General features: G+C 36.0%; 1 protein-coding gene across 4 annotated transcripts; it reads right to left on the bottom strand.

Moving 5' to 3' along the window:
• Positions 1-1911: 1911 nt before the first annotated feature.
• RIOK2 (RIO kinase 2) lies at positions 1912-19378 on the bottom strand. Of its 4 annotated transcripts, XM_006081193.3 has the most exons (10): positions 19232-19378; positions 15701-15839; positions 14851-14967; positions 13921-14096; positions 11262-11350; positions 8764-8955; positions 6942-7034; positions 5647-6165; positions 3294-3390; positions 1912-2255 (listed from the first exon to the last, which is right to left on the bottom strand). In XM_006081193.3, exons 1-10 carry the CDS (start codon positions 19295-19297, stop codon positions 2091-2093), a joined length of 1653 nt encoding a protein of 550 aa, XP_006081255.1. In that variant the 5' UTR covers positions 19298-19378; the 3' UTR covers positions 1912-2090. The 4 variants fall into 4 exon arrangements, with proteins under 4 accessions (XP_006081255.1, XP_023605501.1, XP_023605504.1 ...); XM_023749733.1 differs by lacking the exon at positions 6942-7034; XM_023749736.1 differs by lacking the exon at positions 15701-15839 and having other exon boundaries at positions 19232-19357.
• Between the last annotated feature and the right edge of the window lie 237 nt (positions 19379-19615).

Genomic DNA, 19615 nt, shown 5'->3' with positions numbered 1-19615 from the left:
TTGAAAACAGGAAAGATGTCTTTGAAATCTCCCTTTTGGTAATCTTAAGTCATGTGATACATAATGCACATTTAGCAACTAATAAGCAAGTGTACATTATGTATCAGGCTCTGTGCTAAACTTCTTACTGATGTTATATTTCACTTAATCTTTATAACCCTAAGACAGGCACTTTTAAATGTCACTTTGCAAATCAAAAAGTGAGGTTAGGAGGCTACAGACAGTACCAGAAGTTTGAGAAGTGGTAGAACTAGGATTTAAATTTGGAACTCCAGGAGTAAAAAAAAACTTTGTTAAGGATCACGATACAGCCCTGACCAGTGTGACTCAGTTGGTTGAGTATTGTTCTATGCACCGAAAGGTCATTGGTTCAAACCCTGATTAATTTTGTATTTGTGCATTTGACTAATTTGTACTGTGATCCACAGAAAATTTTAGGCTATTAAGGGAAAGATCTGTTTTGTCTTCTAAGTCCCTCAAATAGTAGTAAGTTTTTTATGTAGTAGGTACCCCAAAGTTGACTGAGTCAACTCAGTAAAGCTGACAGGATGAAGTCATGTGTTTTATTCCCAACTCACTTTGACACTCTGAATGAGAAAACGTATTCCAAAATATATATTGTACGGTTCTATTAAGCTGTCAATATAATTTTGTTAAAATGCTTTAGACAGATTATAAAAAATACATAAATTTAAATTCAAAGCTACGTACTTTCAAAATTAACTTTTCAAGGAAATGAAATTTGACATTTTCTTGCACTTATATTGAAGTGAACTTATCACTGCTACTCTGCAAATCGCCAGTAAAATTAATTTTGAAAAGGTGAAAGTAAATCTGCTGTCCTGATCAATCTTGAAAAAAAAAAAGTGCTGATATTGCTTCTGGTAGCTTATAATCACAGATGCACATAATTTAAGGACATCCTGTCTGGTAACTGTGCAGTGACATTGCCATCTAGTGGTCCTTTTGTGCTGCAGGTGATGTTCCTCTGGCCTCCTGGGCAATGCTGAAGGGACTTGAATACCATCAGATGCGTATACTTAAGCGCCCATCTTCAAGTCTCACTGTATTATAGTCTTTGAGGGAGAAACCATGTCTCACGTATTTTCTTTCTTGACTAAACTCAATAAACATCTGTTAATGTTGAAGTGAAATATGGTATGTTTTGGACCCATCCAGATAAGACTATTAGAAAGAATATTTTTACTCTTCCTTTTAACTTCCCCATGCTCCCCATACCCCTAACTCTTCTTCTTTTTAAAAATTTTTTTACATTTTTATAAAATTTTATTTTATTGTTTAAGTTATTACAAATAGTAGTACATATGTCTCCTTTTTTCCCCCTCCCCATACCCCTAACTCTTCTACTTCTACTCAGGCCTGCATAAAAACTGGCAACTGTAAAAGCTGTAGTGGAATTATTTGAAGTTTCTGTTCCCATGACATTACCAATTTAATAGCAGAAAATACAATTATGCATTACTGACTTATCCTTAATACTAGAGAATAAAAAAAAGATGGCAGTGAATTCTTTCAGTGGTTTAATTATAATGTAATCAAGTTAAGCAGCATTTCAGAAAGATAAACATCATTAAAATTATGATTCTAATACCCACACTTTACTGAAAGCGTATTTTCTGTGCATTGCTTCATGTGGTCCATATAAATCTAATTTTAATAGTAAGAAAAACTGATAATGGTGAAAGAGGGAAGGAAATATGGCTTGCCTAAGGTTGTTTCCACTAGTGAGTGTTAAAGCTATAATCTGAAAGCAAGAAATCTACCTATTTTTGGTAGAGAACAAAAAAAAACAACAGAAACTACATTTAGATTAAAAAAAAAAATACCCAAATATTGCTATTCAAAATTATTCTGAAAAATAGATTTTAGCAAATGTACCGGTCATCAAAATTATTTGGAAAATTGTATTACCATAATTATTCTTTAGAAAACATGTATTGAACGAGTCAAATTTATACAGGAAAGAGAGTCTGTTTATTTATTTATCTACGTTGGTCCAAATAAGACTAAAGGTGGCTTAGAAAGGGGTCACAGTAAATTCTTGAAAAATATTTAAGATCTTAAATATATTACTCTCCCCAAAAGCTAGCTGCTTCCAAGCTTGACTTAATATTTTGCATATTTTCTCTCCGTTGCTTGGTGAATATATTTGCTTCTCCTTTCTGCAATCGACGTCTGACAGCTGATTTTTGCTGTTTTGTCAACTGACGTTTCACCTTCTGTTTCACCAATTCCTGGAAAGATTTCAATAATAAGTATCACTGATAATTAACCATTTTGATAGAAAGTAAACATTCAGTAAAAGTGCTAATATTTTTCAAATTTCTGTTAAAAGCATGTATTTTTAAAATTCCAAATACTAACAGTATTATACAAATCAGCAATAAAAACCAAAACTGTTATGAAATAAATTACATTCCTAACAAAAATACATATTATAGTAGTCACAATTCTTTGAAAAAAATTACTATAGTGCCACCTAGTGTCCATCAGGAAAACTTAAAGAAAGAAAGAAAAAAAACCCTCAAACCAAAATAATCAAAACAAAGATAAAAACTACTTGTTCCTCTGCTTTCTAGAGGCATGTCTTTGCGGCACAAAATTATGTTTGAAAGCATTCATTACTGGTAAAAATATATCAAAAATAGTTCCTTCATAACTTCCGGTATCGAAATGACCCAGTGGTTCTCAACCTTCTGGCCCTTTAAATACAGTTCCTCATGTTGTGACCCAACCATAAAATTATTTTTGTTACTACTTCATAACTGTAATGTTGCTACTGTTATGAATCATAATGTAAATATCTGACATGCAGGATGGTCTTAGGCGACCCCTGTGAAAGGGTCGTTCGACCGCCAAAGGGGTCACGACCCACAGGTTGAGAACCGCTGAAATGACCTGATAGCAGCAGTTACGCATGGAAAAGTCTACATACAGTTTTTGGGAGATGCTGAATGCTTTCTCATAGTGAATGACCATAAATTCAAATGATTTCTTATTACTTAGGACACAGGCTGCCAATGACTGCCAAGTCCCCCTTGATTTAAATTTCTATGATCTTATCCTTCAAATTCAAGCTAACGTACATGCTGCCCTTTTCCTGAAAGCTTTGATCATTCCTATATTACTAAATTTGTACTTGTTATAATTTTATACTATTAACATGTGAGGCCCAAATGCTGAAACTGTCTTGAACAGCATGTAACCTTCACATGCAATCTGACTATAGTAGTGACCTAATAAACACTTGTAAACGTTGAGGGAATGGTTACCGGAGGAATTGTTGAACAGCTTAAAACACTGCCCACAGAAGTAACACTCAGAGTTCTTGTTCTATATCGATTAATATCTTCCATGTTTTCTTCATCTCTAAAATTAAAACAGCACAATTCAACTAGTTAATTTTTATAGTTAACTATAAATTAATTATAAATATACTAGAAGGCCCGTGCACAAAAATTTGTGCACTGGCAGGGAAGGGGGGGGGGTCCCTCAGCCCAATCTGTGCCCTCTCACGGATCATGCTGCCACTCGCCCTGCCCGCCCCGTCCACCCCACCCAAGACACAGCAGGCCCGGATCTCGCGCTGGGGCGGCACAGTGGATCTGCCTGCAGTATGCAAATTAGCCACCATCTTTGTTGGCAGTTAATTTGCATATCTCGCTGATTAGCCAATGGGAGGTGTAGCGAAGGTATGGTCAATTTCAATCTTTGTTTATTATTAGATTAGATTAATTTATATCATTAATTTATATCATTCCATACATGATGATAAAACTTAAAGACATAAAATTCCTCAGAAATACCATTATATTTAACATTTCTGTGAAGGTAAAACTACCCACAACTCAGGCAAATATATTAACAATTTCCATTTTTCAGCATTCTGATAGTCACTACCAAAATTTCAAAATGGTAGACTATTTTGGCCATCAAAATTTATTATCACTCAGTCACAATTTATGTTTTTTCCCCTTTCCTTTCATTGAACTATACACAAATATGACTCTTACAATCTAAATCCTTGGAATAGTTCCTTGACAAAACTGCAATGATGCCAGTAGGAACTGTCTAATTTGTTTTATGCATTGTTCAAAGTTTTAATGTATAAGAAACTCAGATGATATTAATTCTTAACAGTCAATATTTTTCAGAAACACCTTATACTTTTAATTTGAATAAAAATTTTGCCCAACATGTGTTTAGAGAGTAAGAACAAATTATTCTGTGCTTACAAGACTATTTAAGCTATGTAGATTTTCTTCTATTACTATAAATCCTGGACCCCTGCAGCCTTAATATTAAGTTTTACATGTTTATTATGAAAGGGGTAATAATCCTAAGTCTCAATATACAGTTATATAGAAAAAAAAACAATATTCTTTATTTTGCTTCATAATGAGACTAACAATAAAGGCAGCCTTAGAATGTAAGCCAGAACATGTATTGAGAAATGCCTAATAAATGTACTAATTTAATTTTAATTGTCATATTACTATTTTGAAATAAATAAAACTATATTTCATTAAACTAGTTATTTGATTCTGGATAAACTATCCCAAATCTAAAAATTAAATTTTAGATCATTTGCTAATCTATGCTGAGACTGATTAATATTTGCAAGGAAAAAAGTTCTCGAAAGAAAAAGAACATAATAACGTTATAACATTGTTTTACATGAACAAATAAGAACAGAAGAAGGTTCAAAATACCAGAGAAAATTCACTGTATTTCATTATAAAGAGAGCAAATATTAGATATATAACTATGAAAATACTAGAGGCTTGGTGCACGAATTTGTGCACAGATGGGGTCCCTAGGCCTGGCTGGCTATTGGAGCCAATCAGGGCCTGCTGGCCGGGGGAGGAACCACAGGAGGTTGGCTAGCTGTGACAGGTTGGCTGTGGGAGTGCACTGACTACCAGGGGGAAGTTCCTGCATTGAGCATCTGCCCCCTGGTGGTCAGTGTGCGTCATAGTGACTGGTCGACAAGTCCTAACGGTCGCTTGGGATTTTATATATATACTAGAGACCTGTTGCACAAAAATATTTGTGCAATAGGCCTTCCCTTCCCCTGGCTACCGGCACCGGTCTTCCTCCGGCACCCGGGACCCAGGCCTTCGCTCTAGCCGGAGCCGCCTTCAAGCCTTCGCGGCTCTGGCCGGAGCTGCCTTCAAGCCTTTGCTCTGCCGCTTCACGCCTATGCATGCAAATTAACCACCATCTTTGTTGGCAGTTAATTTGCATATCTCGCTGATTAGCCAATGGGAGGTGTAGCGAAGGTACGGTCAATTACCATGTTTGTCTATTATTAGATAGGATAGATTCAAATAACTTATCCATTTAAAACATGATCAACTGAATGAGATCTGTATTAATTCTTTGAAAGTAATCAGTTTGTATAGACTGCTTAAAATTGAATCAATATGCTGTCTAGCATCAGGTCGATTGTAGAGGCTAATTGGAATTTTAACAAAAGGGTTATCTGCTTTCATTTTATACATAAAAGCCAGCTCAGAATACAATCCTGCCACGTTATTTGAAAAAATACTCAGTTACCAGAATCGAAGAAAGTACAGGTCTCCAGATTAAAGTAAAAAAAAATCAATCAACAGAAATCTATACCTGAAAGGGCTGAATTCTTTGTTTAATGATGACAAGGCGATCAGATGAGGGCATTCATCTTCATACTCTTCAGAGCCCGTGGGGCTTCCTCCATGACCTCTCTTGCCATCTTGCCTGGTATCATTTTCAGTGCTGTTTTTCTCCACAGAAAAATGAGTTACAGAATTGTTTTCAACAACCTGCCCTTTTATTTCTTCTAAAGCTTGATTGAATTCAGTCATGTCAAAATTGTGTGCATCAGCACTTTCCTCTGACACATCATCTTCCTTTATTTGTTCAAGGTCTCCAGACAATCGGCCACAGCAGTCAACTGATTCATTGACAGAGTTTCGTTCACTTTGATTTTCTGATCTATAAACCTTTGCTTTTTCTGATACCTCTTCATCAGAAAATGAAAATTCAGATCCTTCTTCTGTTTCAATATCATCTGGACCTACTGGATGAAGGAGTTCATCATCTGCCTGCATTTCCTTTGTGTAGCCGCTGGCAGAAACCTCTACATCAAGAGAGTCCTCCCTCCTAGGAAAAGAAATGTCAAGCATTCAGGTGAAATCTACTTGATATAGATAAATATTTATTACTCTGAAAAAAATTGTAATTGTTAAGTGAGTTTATTTATGTATTTTAAATATTTTCCTTTGCCCTAAATGTAATACTTAAGTTACTTAAGTATACAAATATAAAAAATATATGCTGGCTGTTATTTACAAATAAAATATGACTGTGAAAAGTAATAGATATTAATAGAAAGATCAAAGAAACTTGTTGGTTTTTACTGATTTAATAAACTAACTTTCAACAGGGACTAAAGATTTCTTCTTTTAAGTTATGTCAACCATCCCAAACTAGAAAACAGTATTTTAACCAAGAGTGTAAAATAAATGAGAAGATTTGGCTTTCAGAACGTATTTATAATTAGGTTCCATGAATCAATTACAGATGGCTCCAGTTCTGAGTAAAGGAAAAACACAAATTCTGATAAACACTTGGCTTGATCCCTTACAAATGGATTATTCACATAACATTCCTACAATGAATAAACGTTCTTGAATTTATAAGCAACTAGGTGTGTTCTTTCCCCAAATTCAGTAATATTGTCTTGATGGATAAAAACCAGGTATTTTCTAGATTTTAAGTTTCATTTATATACCACACAGTTGATACTCAACAATGGTTACAATATGTCAAAGCTCACTCACTATCTTAACATCTTTTAGATGAGACTATTAACTTTTAAAACTAAATAAATCAGGTATTTAACAGAGTTCTAGTTTTCAGCAATGCAAAGTACAAACCTGATATCACTAAAGGTCGGATAAAGCTCACTTTCATAGCTGAAACGTTTCATGAAGAAATCTCTAATGCATTTAACATCTCTGTCAAAATACCTGCAAAATAAAGAATCAATTTTTATACAGGTTTTCATTTTTTCCTTATTAGTCAATGACAATATCCTTAGTATTTGTTGTTATGACACTTCTACTCCTTACCATGAAAAAGGATGTTACTTAAAAGAAAAAAGAAAAAAAAATCTTTGAAAGTTTCAAGTACTAAAAGTAAAAGCAGAGGAACTAAGAAGAAATATAAGCTGTTAAAGGCATATAGCATTATGGTTAGAAAACTCAAGATTTTCCCATAATGCAACATGAGGTTTTCCTATAATGCAATAGGATGAATATATATATATATATATATATATATATATATCAGAGAAGAAGACTATGGGCCTGTAATTTGGGAGCAGCAGGTATCCTCTGCAGGGGTGGGGAAGGAACGTCCAGTCTGAGGGCCATACAAGGCTCACAAAATCATTTGGTCTGGCCCTGCCAAGGCATTAGGGGTGAGTTAATTAAATGTTTGACTGAATATGGCAAGTTAATTTTTAAGTTGATATTTTGTGCTTAACAGAACTCCTTCTCCCAATTAGTTGCCCATAAAAATTCAAATTAAATCACAATGTATTCAAGAATAATGCACCCTTAACTTGGAATGTCATAATCTGTTATATTTCTGTCTCTAATTCTGTGGGTTCCTAGATGTTCCTTTACTGTGTGACTATGCTGCACCACTTTAATAAAATGGTAATTTGTCATTATCCAAAGATATATTAACCACCTTTGTTGGGAATACTCTTTAAGTTTATTTTTAAATGACCTTTCTCTAGAGTAAGTGTAGATATTTTCTAATAAAAATCAGGAGGAAGAAGAGCTTCACTGAGCACAAACTGGTTTAAGCTCAAACTTTGCTCATATTACATAAGTGATAACAGTTATCTTTGGGGAAAAGGGGAAGCTTCTCACATTATAACTTGGAAGGAGAGGAGAAAAAAATACCCTTAATTGAATTATGCTCCACTGCATTAAGGAATACAAATAAAGAAAAATATTGTCATATTTCACAATTTGGCTGGTTTAAATGGTTAAGCAATGTGAGGAATAAAATTACCATGGTATACAAAGTGTTTCTGCTCTGTGTCAGGGATGAGGTTTTATGGGAATTATTTTCTAATAATAAAACAAAAGCTAAAAATGACATGAGAGATATTATTGGTTTGGCAACTGAGTCCAATCCAAATCCATAACTTTTATTAAGGCCATCACGATTATTAAGTTATGCTTGGTGAAGCCCTCTTGGAAGCAACCATAGAGAAGAAGAGGGGAAAGAAAGGCAGAGAAGATGGGGTTCCTTCCATGTCCCTACTTTTGTTTGTTTTAAAAACTGGGCTTCCACCTAAATGTTGGTTTGAATAAAGGGTTCATTTGACTTTTGAAAGTCTGTCAGATTATAAGAGTAATTCAAATTGTTTTAATGGTTTATAAAGGCAGGCAGTTTCTTCAGATGTTTAATACACAACTTAAGCTAATGAGCAGGTTTTAAAAACTGGATCAAAGTGCATTCCCCTTTAAAATAATGAGGAATAAGATTCTTTCAGGGGAAATATCTTAGTAGTTTGATATCATTTAATATTAAAAAACCCAGAATTTTAGACACTGACATCAGCCACTTCCAAATAGTTATTGACCCAAATGACAGTATTACAAAGTTGGAAATTATGAATAAAAAATGACTGCATCACAGATAAGCACACCCACATTCACAATCAATTTCAGCATATACCATTCAGCATTGGGATGAGAAGTTGAAACCATTTGTGGAAAATCAATCATGGTGATGTGGTCATCTTTATCCAAAATGAGATTGAATTCATTGAAATCTCCATGAATCAATCCATGATTTGCAAGTTTAACAATTAGTTCCATGGCTTCATCATATACTGATGCAGGATCTTCAACATGGTGTATCTGACATCTGAAAATATTTTAAGTATAAAATAAGTTATTTGTACTCATTTATGATTTTAATGAAAGTGTGTGTATACATTATTTCCATTTGTCTCCCTAGAAGTTTTCTTTTCATTACCATCAGCATTTAGACACAACAGCGTCCATCTATTATTAAAAAAAAATAAGCCACACCCTGCATCGATTCTGTATTGTCTTTTCATTGTCACATCCTTTCTTTGATCTTCTTTACAGCCAAACTCCTCTACATGTGCTTTCCCCCAACTCTAACAAACCATTTCTTCATCCACTTTGTTCCAATAAAATAGTCCTTGTCAAGACTACCAATGACTTCTATGTTGCTACATCCAATGGTCAATTTTCAGTCTTCATCCTTTCTGGTTTTCCCGTTAACTTCTTCCCCCTCTTTGAAACACTGCCTTCACTTGACTCCTGGTATTCCAACTCTTTGGGTTGCCCTTTGTCCTCTTTCTACACTAATCATTTCTTCTTAGTCTTTTCTGCTAATTCTTTTTTCCCCCCTGACCTTTAAATTTTGGAGTTCCTCAAAGGTTAATCCTAGAGCCTCTTATTTTACCTATTTCTTACTTAAAATCACTCCTGGTGATCTCATTCAGGCTCATGGCATTAAACACCATAAATACTGACTTCAATCTAGATTTCTCCTCTGAACTATTATGTATCTCAAACTTACTATATCCCAAACTATAACTCTGAGTCTGCCCCATCCTCTAACTTCACACTGTTCTTTAGGTTTTCCAGCTCATCTATAAATGTCAGCTTTATCTCAATTACATCATCATTCAGGTCCAAAACCCAGTTATTACCTTTGACTTGCACCTTCCTTCATATCAATATCCAATCCTAAATAAGTCATGTTGGCTCTTCCTGGAAAACATCTCCAAAATCTGACCACTTTTCTTCACCTTGACATCTATAACTGATCTAAACTACCTGTCTCTTGACTGGGTGATTACAATTGTCGTCTTAATCTGTCCTTAATCTCCTTTCAGTCTAGTCTCAATAGAGCAGCCAGCGGTCCTATTAACACATTAGTTAGGTCATATCTATTCTCAGTTCAAAACTGTCCTATGGCTTCTTATCTCAATCAAAATTAAAGTCCTTGTGCTAAATATCACTACAATGGCAATCATATTACAATATATAAAAGTATCAAGTCAACATACCATAATTTTTATCATATGTCAAATATATTTCAATAAAAAAATTAAAAGGCCTTGAAATGACCTACAAATTCTAGTGATCTGATCCCCTGCTGTCATCGCTTCTCGGCCTTTTGGCTAAGATCAAGTGATCCCCTGCTGTCTTTAGGATATTATCACTTACAATTTCTCCTTTACTCATTCAGTTCCAGCCACAGTGACATCATCCTCACTGTTCCCTAAAATTCTGGGAATACCCCCACCCCATGGATTATGCACTTGCTGTCCCCTCTGGCTGGAATCTTCTTAGGTATCCTCATGGTTTCCCCTCATTTTATTCAGGATTCTTATCAGTGAGACTTTCCCTGACCACCCCATGTAAAACAGCGGCCTCCTTTACCCATCTCAGTCCTTCTTGTTCCCTTACCCTGCTTTATTTTTACCCATAGCATTTACTACCATCTGATATATACATATGGAGCAAAAGTAGGTTTACAGTTGTGAGTACCCAAAACAGTTTATTCTTTTTCTTTCAATTTTTTTAAATTGATTTTAGAAAGAGGAAAGGAGAGGGAGAGAGAAACATAGGTCAGCTGCCTCTTGCATGCCCCCTATTGGGGATGGAGCTTGAAACCTGAGCATGTGCACTGACTGGAAATTGAACCTAAGACCCCTTAGTGCATGGGATGATGCTCAATCAACTGAGCCACACCAGCCAGGGCACAGAGTTTAGTCTTGTATTATTATTTATTATTTATTTTCCATATGAACAACTGTAAACCTATTTTGCCCCACCCTATATTTTCTTATTTAGCTATTTACTACATATTCTCCTTCCATCAGAATGTAAGCTCTGCGAGGGCAGAGATTTGGTTTACTGCTGACCCTGGAACAGTGCTTGGCACATACTAGATTGGTAATAAATATTTGTTGAATGAATCATAGAGATAACAAAATACATAGTTAATGAAACTGCATTTTCAATTTACCTCTGAGTCTACTGATAATATGTTAATTTCTAACCTCCCAGAAATAATATTCCATTTAGTTTTAAAAAGATTTTACTTTTAAAAACTAAACCTTACATTTGTTATGACCCACAGTTTCAATAATAATAATAATAATAATAATAATAATAATATATACTTACAGAGGATAGCCATTTATGAGTTCCATGACCACTGCATGGCGATTATAATCAATTGGCTTTGGAACTGGAAATTTCCTCTCATACAATGCCTAAAACATAGCAAACAGTATAAACTAATGGAGAGGTCAATAATTTTTAAGGAACAATGAAAGAAATATACCTGCTCACAACCAGAAAAAAAATCCAAGCCTTTACAAAATTACAGTTAACACAACACATGATTATTTGTATATGACTTATTCACAGCACAGAATGAGCTGTACATAAAAAAAAATTAAGCCAGTTTACTTAATTCACATTTTCAAATACTCATTTATTGAACATTTACTAAATATTTTACACTGTGCTAGGACTACAAAAGTGAGTGTGAAAAAAATCTCTGCCTTTAGGATATATCCTGTACACTTTTGTTTTCTGCCATTTATTGGAACACGCTTAAAAAAATCAAATAAAAATATACTGTGACTTAGGAAGGACTCTGTCTTGTGACACGTTAGGAAATGAAATATTCCAATAGATTAGGCATTTTAGTTTATAGAGCACTGACCTTTCCTTCAGACCAAATATTATATAAATCTAATATATACACATTGTAGTAGTCGGAGTCAAATGTTACTTCAGCCCTGGCTGGTGTGCTCAGTGATTAGAGCATCCGCCCTTGCACTGAAGGGTCGCCAGCAGTACATGGGTTGCAGGCTCGATCCCCGGCTCCAGTTGGGGCGCATGCTGGAGGCAGCCAATTGAAGTGTCTCTCTCACATCAATGTTTTTCTCTCTCCTCCTCCTCCCTCCCTCCGTTCTACTCTCTGAAAAAAATCAATGGAAAAACTATACTTGGATGAGGATTAACAAAACAAAGAAAGTTACTTCAGATCATCCACAGATCCATCTTTCCTCCTATGCTTAACTTTTTTTATCCTTTAATTACAAAGTCCTGTTATTACTTTCTTCAAAATGTTAGATTTATGACCTCTGCCATTTGAAATGCTACCATTTCAAAGTAGGCTTTTGTCCTTGATACCCAATTACTCCAATGGTTCTAGCTCTTGTCACCATACCCAACCTTTATTCTGTGTACCAATAGGAAACTAAGATGCTTGTGTCAAATGCTCAGTTTTTAAAATCTACAATGGCTACTTGACTTGGGGTGGTGAATACACAGTACAGATAATGTATTGTGGAGTTGTATACCTGAAATCTATGATTTTTGTTGACAATGTCACCTCAACAAATTAAAAATAAATATAAAAACCTGCAATGGCTATAAATACTGATTTTAGTCTGAACAACTTTTTCTAGTTTTCAAAAATCTCTTTAATCCACTTAACCAGTCCTACTTTTCCCAATAAGCATTCTGGAGTGAAATCAGGACAGTTACCTCAGTGACTATTACCTACACACACAGAGCTTACACCCATATTGCTGTCTTCACCCAAAGTGGTTCCTTTGCAAAACGTACTGATTTACTGTCTTCTCTTTACCGCCAAATCATATGCATGCTTAACTTTACCCAATTCCCACTCACTTTATGAAACCTCCTTCTCTAAACACATATAATTTGATTTTTAAATTGTTCTTTGCTTTATGTGTGTTCATGTTATCTTCCGAACTTTAAGACAGACTGCATTGGTTATTCTTTCGGTATCTAGCCTGATACCCCATCCTACCCTAGTACTTAATAGAGTGACAGGCACACAGCTGAAACTCAATATATACTTAAATTGGTTGCTTGGCTTAAAAAAATTTTTTCTTCAAAGCAAGTGATTTTGAGCACTCCCTGGCAGCTCAATAGCATATAGTAATGTTAACTATTGTCATAGCCCAAGACCGCAGCTTAACCCTTAAGCTATAGCTCAATTTTATCTTATTCTGTTAGGAAAATATTAATGTATTTAAGAACATGTTTAAACACAATCAAGTTTTGTTGCTGTATCTTCATGTACACACCTTGAGAATATACTTAATATAGTTTTGGGAAATTATGTAATGATTCCTACCAAAATGCCTACTTACTTATTGACCAACGCAGGATATTAAACCATTAGTATAAGACAAGAAATATATAACATGTATGGTATCAGTATCATTTATACTGTGTTGAGAATTTTCCCTCATGATCACTAAACATTAAAGCACATGAATTAAAATAACCTACTAACACCGAACTGAAACTTCCAGGAAATAGTGGTCATCCATTAGATGACTTTTAGTAATTTAATTTTTTTAAAAATGAAGATGTTATAGCAAATAAATCCCACTGAGTAATAAAAAAATGTAATGTTATTTTCTGTTTAATTTAAATATTACTGAAGATATGTTATCAAATATAGACATACGTACAGTTTAAATAAACATTCACACATAACACCTTGTGAGACTATCACATCATAAATGTATTTTACCTTACTCTATCATGTTAATATTGTCAATTATATGTTGCCTTTATACATTTATAACAATTGAAACCTTCACCTAGAAAAACACCTAGGAAATCACCAGAGAAACAGCAGAAACGAATCAGTAAGAGTTAAAAGTGACTGTAAGGATTGGGACTGGAGGTAGGGAGCTAGATATAGGGGCAGCAGACTGATGCTTGTCACTATAGCTTTTCAGCTTCAGGTATTATTTGGTTAAAAAATGAACAATTATTTAAAAAATACCTTCATATAGGCAAATTCTTTCATGGCAGAGAGACGAGATAAATAAAGCCAAGACATGTTATGCCTGTGTTTATGGTAATCACGCTTGTTTTTCAGATTTCGAAAGGAGGTTCTTCCCAGTCTGTGAAGCTTTAATGCAAATTGCTGGCCTTCTTCATTTGCAACAATATAAATATCTAAAGCCAAGATTTAAAAAAAAAACACATTATTATTTATGCTAAAAAGTTGAAGCAATTCAAATTTCTAACTTTGTCTGATTTTATAGGTATCAAATTTTATCTTTCCTAAATACCAGAAATACTTACCAGCCAGCAAATTTTTCTTTATTTAATTACAATCCAAAATGATATGATGACATGTATTTGATATCTACTACAACCAAACAAACAGGGATGCAATGTGTCAAAGGATATCATTTCTTTTTTTTTGTTTTTTTTTTCTTTTTCTTTCTTTTTTTTTCCACATTTTTTTTATTAGTTAAGGTATTACAAATGTGTCCTCATCCAAGGATATCATTTCTAAAGGAGATCAATGCTCAACTCAATTTAGTGGGAAAACATCTAATTGTTCCTTAGTGTCCTATATGTACAAGAAGTGACTTAATAATAATATTTTCCTGTTCAAAAATAAGTTCATTTCTACAATTGCTTCAATGAATAATATTCATACCCAACTTTGCCTTAATGATCATATTGCTGTGAAGAAAAAGTTTGTGGTTTTTAGATATTCAGTCTTCTAGTACTTCCTTATGTTATTATATATTTTAGCTATTACAAACATCCAATTTAACAGATTAATATTTGCCAAAGATTTCAACTATTAGAGGAAAACTCATTCTTGGTATACTTAATTTTCAATACTTATGACAAAGTAATGATCCACTATACTCAGGGTAATGAAAATGCATTCAATAGTACCATTAGCACTTACCTGATTCTTTGCCAACACCCATCTGGTTTCCAACAGATTCAACTACCTGTCTAGAAGAAAGTGTTTTCAAAGCTAGGTAGTCATAGCCTGCGTTTGTCAACCGATAGCCCTGGACAGCTAGAGAAAAGCAAATGAGAAAGACCATATTTTAGTTACATTGTACCACTAAGTCACATCCGTTCAAGTCATGAGAATTTAAACATGGGAAATCTTAGCTGGAAAAGATTAGCTATCCAGTTTTACAAGTTTAGTATTTCTTCCTATAATTTGTGTTCCTTCTCTAGAGTTGTGTTACTCAAAGTGTGACCACAGACTGACACCAGTCTATGTTACTAGTCTGTGACAAGATACAGAAACTGAAATGAAGTGGTTAAACAATTTTATATCAATTTGACCAAATTATTTTATGTCTTCAACTCTAATAAGGAATTTGTACCTACATTTTATCAGTTTCATTTTTCTAGTAATGACTTTTTTAGTGTTATTTTATGAAAGTATAGATCCACGATAGGCTAAAAAATAGAAACTCATCCCTCACCACAAATAGTGTTAAGAAGTAATGTTCTACAGAATCTTGTGGCAGAGGGTATTTTCCAAAGATGGCAGTGTCAATATCTATATCCTGCTTGCTCTTATGTGACTGGAATTGCTAATCCTCTGCCAGGAGGTACAGACTATTTTTCCACCCTCTTGGATGTGGGTGGGCCCTCTGATTGCTCTAACCAATAGACCACAAAAGTATACTGTGGAAGTTTCGGTTTGGCAACTTCCACTTCCTGTGTCCTGGAAGGCTTGCTCTGGTGGAAGCCAGTTACAATGAAAAATCACAAATGGTGCCTCAAATACTTACTTTTGGTTCGCTCCCAAGCTATGAGTTTATGTTTCACTAATTCTCTTAAAACTTTATTACAACCACCATGTTTAAGGCTGGCTATCGAAGCAACCAAACTGCAGGGAACTATTTCATGATTCTTCATGCCCATTTCAACCTGAAATTAAAGGAATTATTATGTAAACATAATCAACACAGAGCTGCTATCAAACTTTGCTAAGAAATTAACTTCTCCTTCAAACTTCTCTGACCATGCAGTTCCCCATCCGATTCTGAGACATAATTACTATGTTCTCTGGATATATGTTAAATCACGATTTGATATATAATCACTGATATTCATATTCCACCTCTCTACTAAATGATATGTACTTTAAGAGAAAAGAATGTGAGTGCTTAACACAGTTACTGACATGTGGTAAATACTAAAATATTTGACATCCAAATATTTGTCTTTAAAAATTACAGATATTCTAGATATTTATTAAGAAAGAATTAATGAGAAAGTATCATATGTAGTATTGTAAAAGATTAAAAAATATATAAAAATACTCTCCACCCCTGGAAAATATATTATCTACCTGTGGAAATAAGAATGTGCACGTCTAATTCTATTAGAAGGTAAAAAAGGAGGTAGCTCAGGGCCGAATAAGAATACTTTTAGCTGAGGGATCAGCTTCAAAAAGTAGCAGCACTTGAGACTTTGAGATACAGGATTATAGAAAAAGCAGACAAGGGAATACCAGGAAAAGACAATAAAAGATTTGGATATGGCACATAGGCAAGAAAACACAAAGCACAGGAACAGCTATTGCAGTGGTAGCTCAGATGGGATGGCATGTAGAGTTCATGGAAAGGCTGGAAAATGCTTTGGAGTAAGATATGGAAGGCCGTGAATACAGAAAAGGAGTTTTAGATTTTATACAGAGGAAAGTAGGAAACTCTTGAAGATGTTTAGGCAAGGCAGATATATGAAGGGTTGTTTTAAGAACATTAATCTAGCACAGTGGTTCTCAACCTTCCTAATGCTGCGACCCTTTAATACAGTTCCTCATGTTGTGGTGACTCCCAACCATAAAATTATTTCATTGCTACTTCATAACTGTAATTTTGCTACTGTTATGAATCGTAATGTAAATATCTGATATGCAGGATGTATTTTCATTGTTACAAATTGAACATAATTAAAGCGTAGTGATTAATCACAAAAACAATATGTAATTATATGTGTTTTCCGATGGTCTTAGGCGACCCCTGTGAAAGGGTTGTTCGATCCCCAAAGGGGTCGCGGCCCACAGGTTGAGAACCGTTGATCTAGCAGAACTATGAAAAGTGGTGAGAGAAAGCAAACACTGGAGGTGGTATATTGGAGAATTAAGATGACAGTCTAAGCCGTAGGAAATAGAAGCCATTAACAGGGAAGAGGTAGTGGTAATAGAAGGAAAGAACTAAAGATCTTTGAAAGCAATATGGAATTGGCATTGGAAGTGGGAAAGTAAGGAGATGAATTAAAGCTGAAGTGAAGATGAAGAGCAGGTTTTAAAATTATAATGGTAATAATTATTTAATGGAGCTTGGGAAAAGAGGGGATTGACAAAGTTGACAATGAGTTTGAGGTGTTGGAAGGTCCTTCAAATAAAGATGTTTAAGGAAAATTAGAAAAGCAGATCTATAATCAGGAATGAAGTCATAATTAGAGGGAAAAAACTGTCAATTATTTGATAAAGGTAAGAGATGAAGCCATGAAGTAGATGAGCTCATCAAGCAAGAGATAATGGCAGAAAAGGGAGCATTGAGGGGCAGAATTTTGGGGGAAGTTTACATTGAAAGGTTAAGGGCAGCCAGTGAAAGCATGATTATCGATAGAGGATGTGCCAAGGAAGACCGAGAGGTGCCACTAATACCAATGTTGGTCAGAGACAACTGAGACTGAAATATGATATTTAATGAGGTCATTCCTTAATGAGCTTCAAAAAAGAACTTAAATATTGCAGAGACAAAGTTTTAGAAGATAAATCTAGCATCCTTTTGATGCCCCAACAAAAACCTCACACTTTACACTTAACTCATCTTCCATGCTTTGTTCTATCTCTCCCAGCCTCTAACATTCTTTCTCTTGACTCCCTTAGGGGAATAAGTGAATGTGCTGAGGTAGAGAAGAAAGTGACAGTAGGGCCCGACCAGTATGGCTCAGTGGTTGAGCATTGACCTATGAACCAGGAGGTCACGGTTCAATTCCTGGTGAGGGCACATGCCTGGGTTGCAGGTTCAATCCCCAGTGTAGGGCAAGCAGGAGACAGCCGATCAATGACTCTCTCTCATAATTGATGTTTCTGTCTCTCTCCCTCTCCCTTCCTCTCTGAAATCAATTAGAGAGAGAGAGAGAGAGAGAGAAGTGATAGTAGGTAGAGAAAGTCCAGCTGAATTGAATCTATTGGAGGAAAAAGAAAAGCGTCTTCCAAATTTCATTCTGAATTTGCATTTGAGAGTTTAGTAACAGCTCTTAAAATAAATGTATTGTTTTATTCTGCAAATGCCCAATCTATGTGTTGCTTTCTGTGCCAGAAACTAAGACCATAAAAAGTTTTTTAATTTAATTTCCCTGCTTGAAAACATTCAGTGGCTTCCCTACACTTAGAATATATCCCAAATTCTTTAGTAAGCCTGATTAGCCCCTCAGCCTTTCCAGTTACACCCCCAACCACTGAGCCTCTTGCCCATTACGTTCCAGCCACACTGGCCTTTCCATTCCTTAAAAACTGTTTCCGCCTCAGAGCCGTCTCACTTACTCCTGGGTTTCCTCTGCCTCCAGCTACTTCTCCTTCAGCTCCTGCTATCCTTCCTCTCTTTTCTTTACTTAGCAAGCATTCATTCAGTACCCAATGAGCCCCAGGAACTTCTTGAAAAAGTTTGGTTACACCAGTAAACAGATGAGACTCTTGCACGCAGCAGCAGGTCTTCTCCAGCTACACAACAGCACTCGTTCTCCCGCGCCCCTAGCAAAGGCTCCTACCCCTTTATCCTGTTCACAGGACGTACTGTCTGATGTTATCCTTGTTATTTACTCATTCGTTTACTTGGTGACCAGTCTCCCTTGTCTTGTCTGTGCCCCGATGAATTCCCTAATAGTGTACTAAAAACCCGACAAATGTGTGGATTGAATGGATCTGAAAGGAGGCCGTGAGCCCGAGTCTGTGCGTGGGGAGCTCAAGGCTATGAATTCTCAGGAGCCTTGAGCTCTTCTCTGCTGGTCGGAAGTCCGGGGTCAGAATGACTTCCCGGGCCGCGGAGATGCGTGCGGCCACCGCGCCGGGAGAGCAGAAAGGAAGGACACAATCAGAAGAGGGGACTCTGCCGTCCTCGCTTGGGAGACGATCAAGGCTTCCGAACAAAAGCTTTTGAAAAATTCTGCTCTCTGGTCTTCTCTTCCCCAGTCCCAACCTCGGCCGCGTTCCAGGGCCCAGAGCACGCTCCGCTCCCGGGAAACTTCCGGGAACAGGACGCACGGCCGGGACGGGCAGGGGAAGGGGTGATCCGCGAGTGCCTTACCGCGGTCAGGACCCTGAAGTCATCCCGGCTCATGTACCGCAACTTGGCCACGTTCACCTTCCCCATGGCTGCCCCAGGCCGGAGCCACAGCCTCTGCGGAGACAACCGGAGCGCGCAAGGGTCGTGGGACTCCGCCTCTCGCGCACGCGCCTTTTTTCCCTCAGGTCCTTGCTGATAAGTAGACATGCGACTCCCACTGGCACGGGACAGTAAAACGTCTTCTGGGTCTTATGGAGACCCTAGTATGGAAAAAGCAGAGTGCATTTTAAAGTGTTTTTTTACATGTATATGAGTTGGCGGATTCTAAGTATACGCTGTAATAATGACGTTTTATTTTTCATATCTGTCAGGACCCACCGCTTAAAGGACCTCTAAGCGAAACCC

Source organism: Myotis lucifugus, unplaced genomic scaffold (genome assembly GCF_000147115.1).
Source record: "Myotis lucifugus unplaced genomic scaffold, Myoluc2.0 scaffold_0, whole genome shotgun sequence".
Taxonomy (NCBI): domain Eukaryota; kingdom Metazoa; phylum Chordata; class Mammalia; order Chiroptera; family Vespertilionidae; genus Myotis; species Myotis lucifugus.
This window is presented reverse-complemented; position numbering and strand designations above follow the sequence as displayed.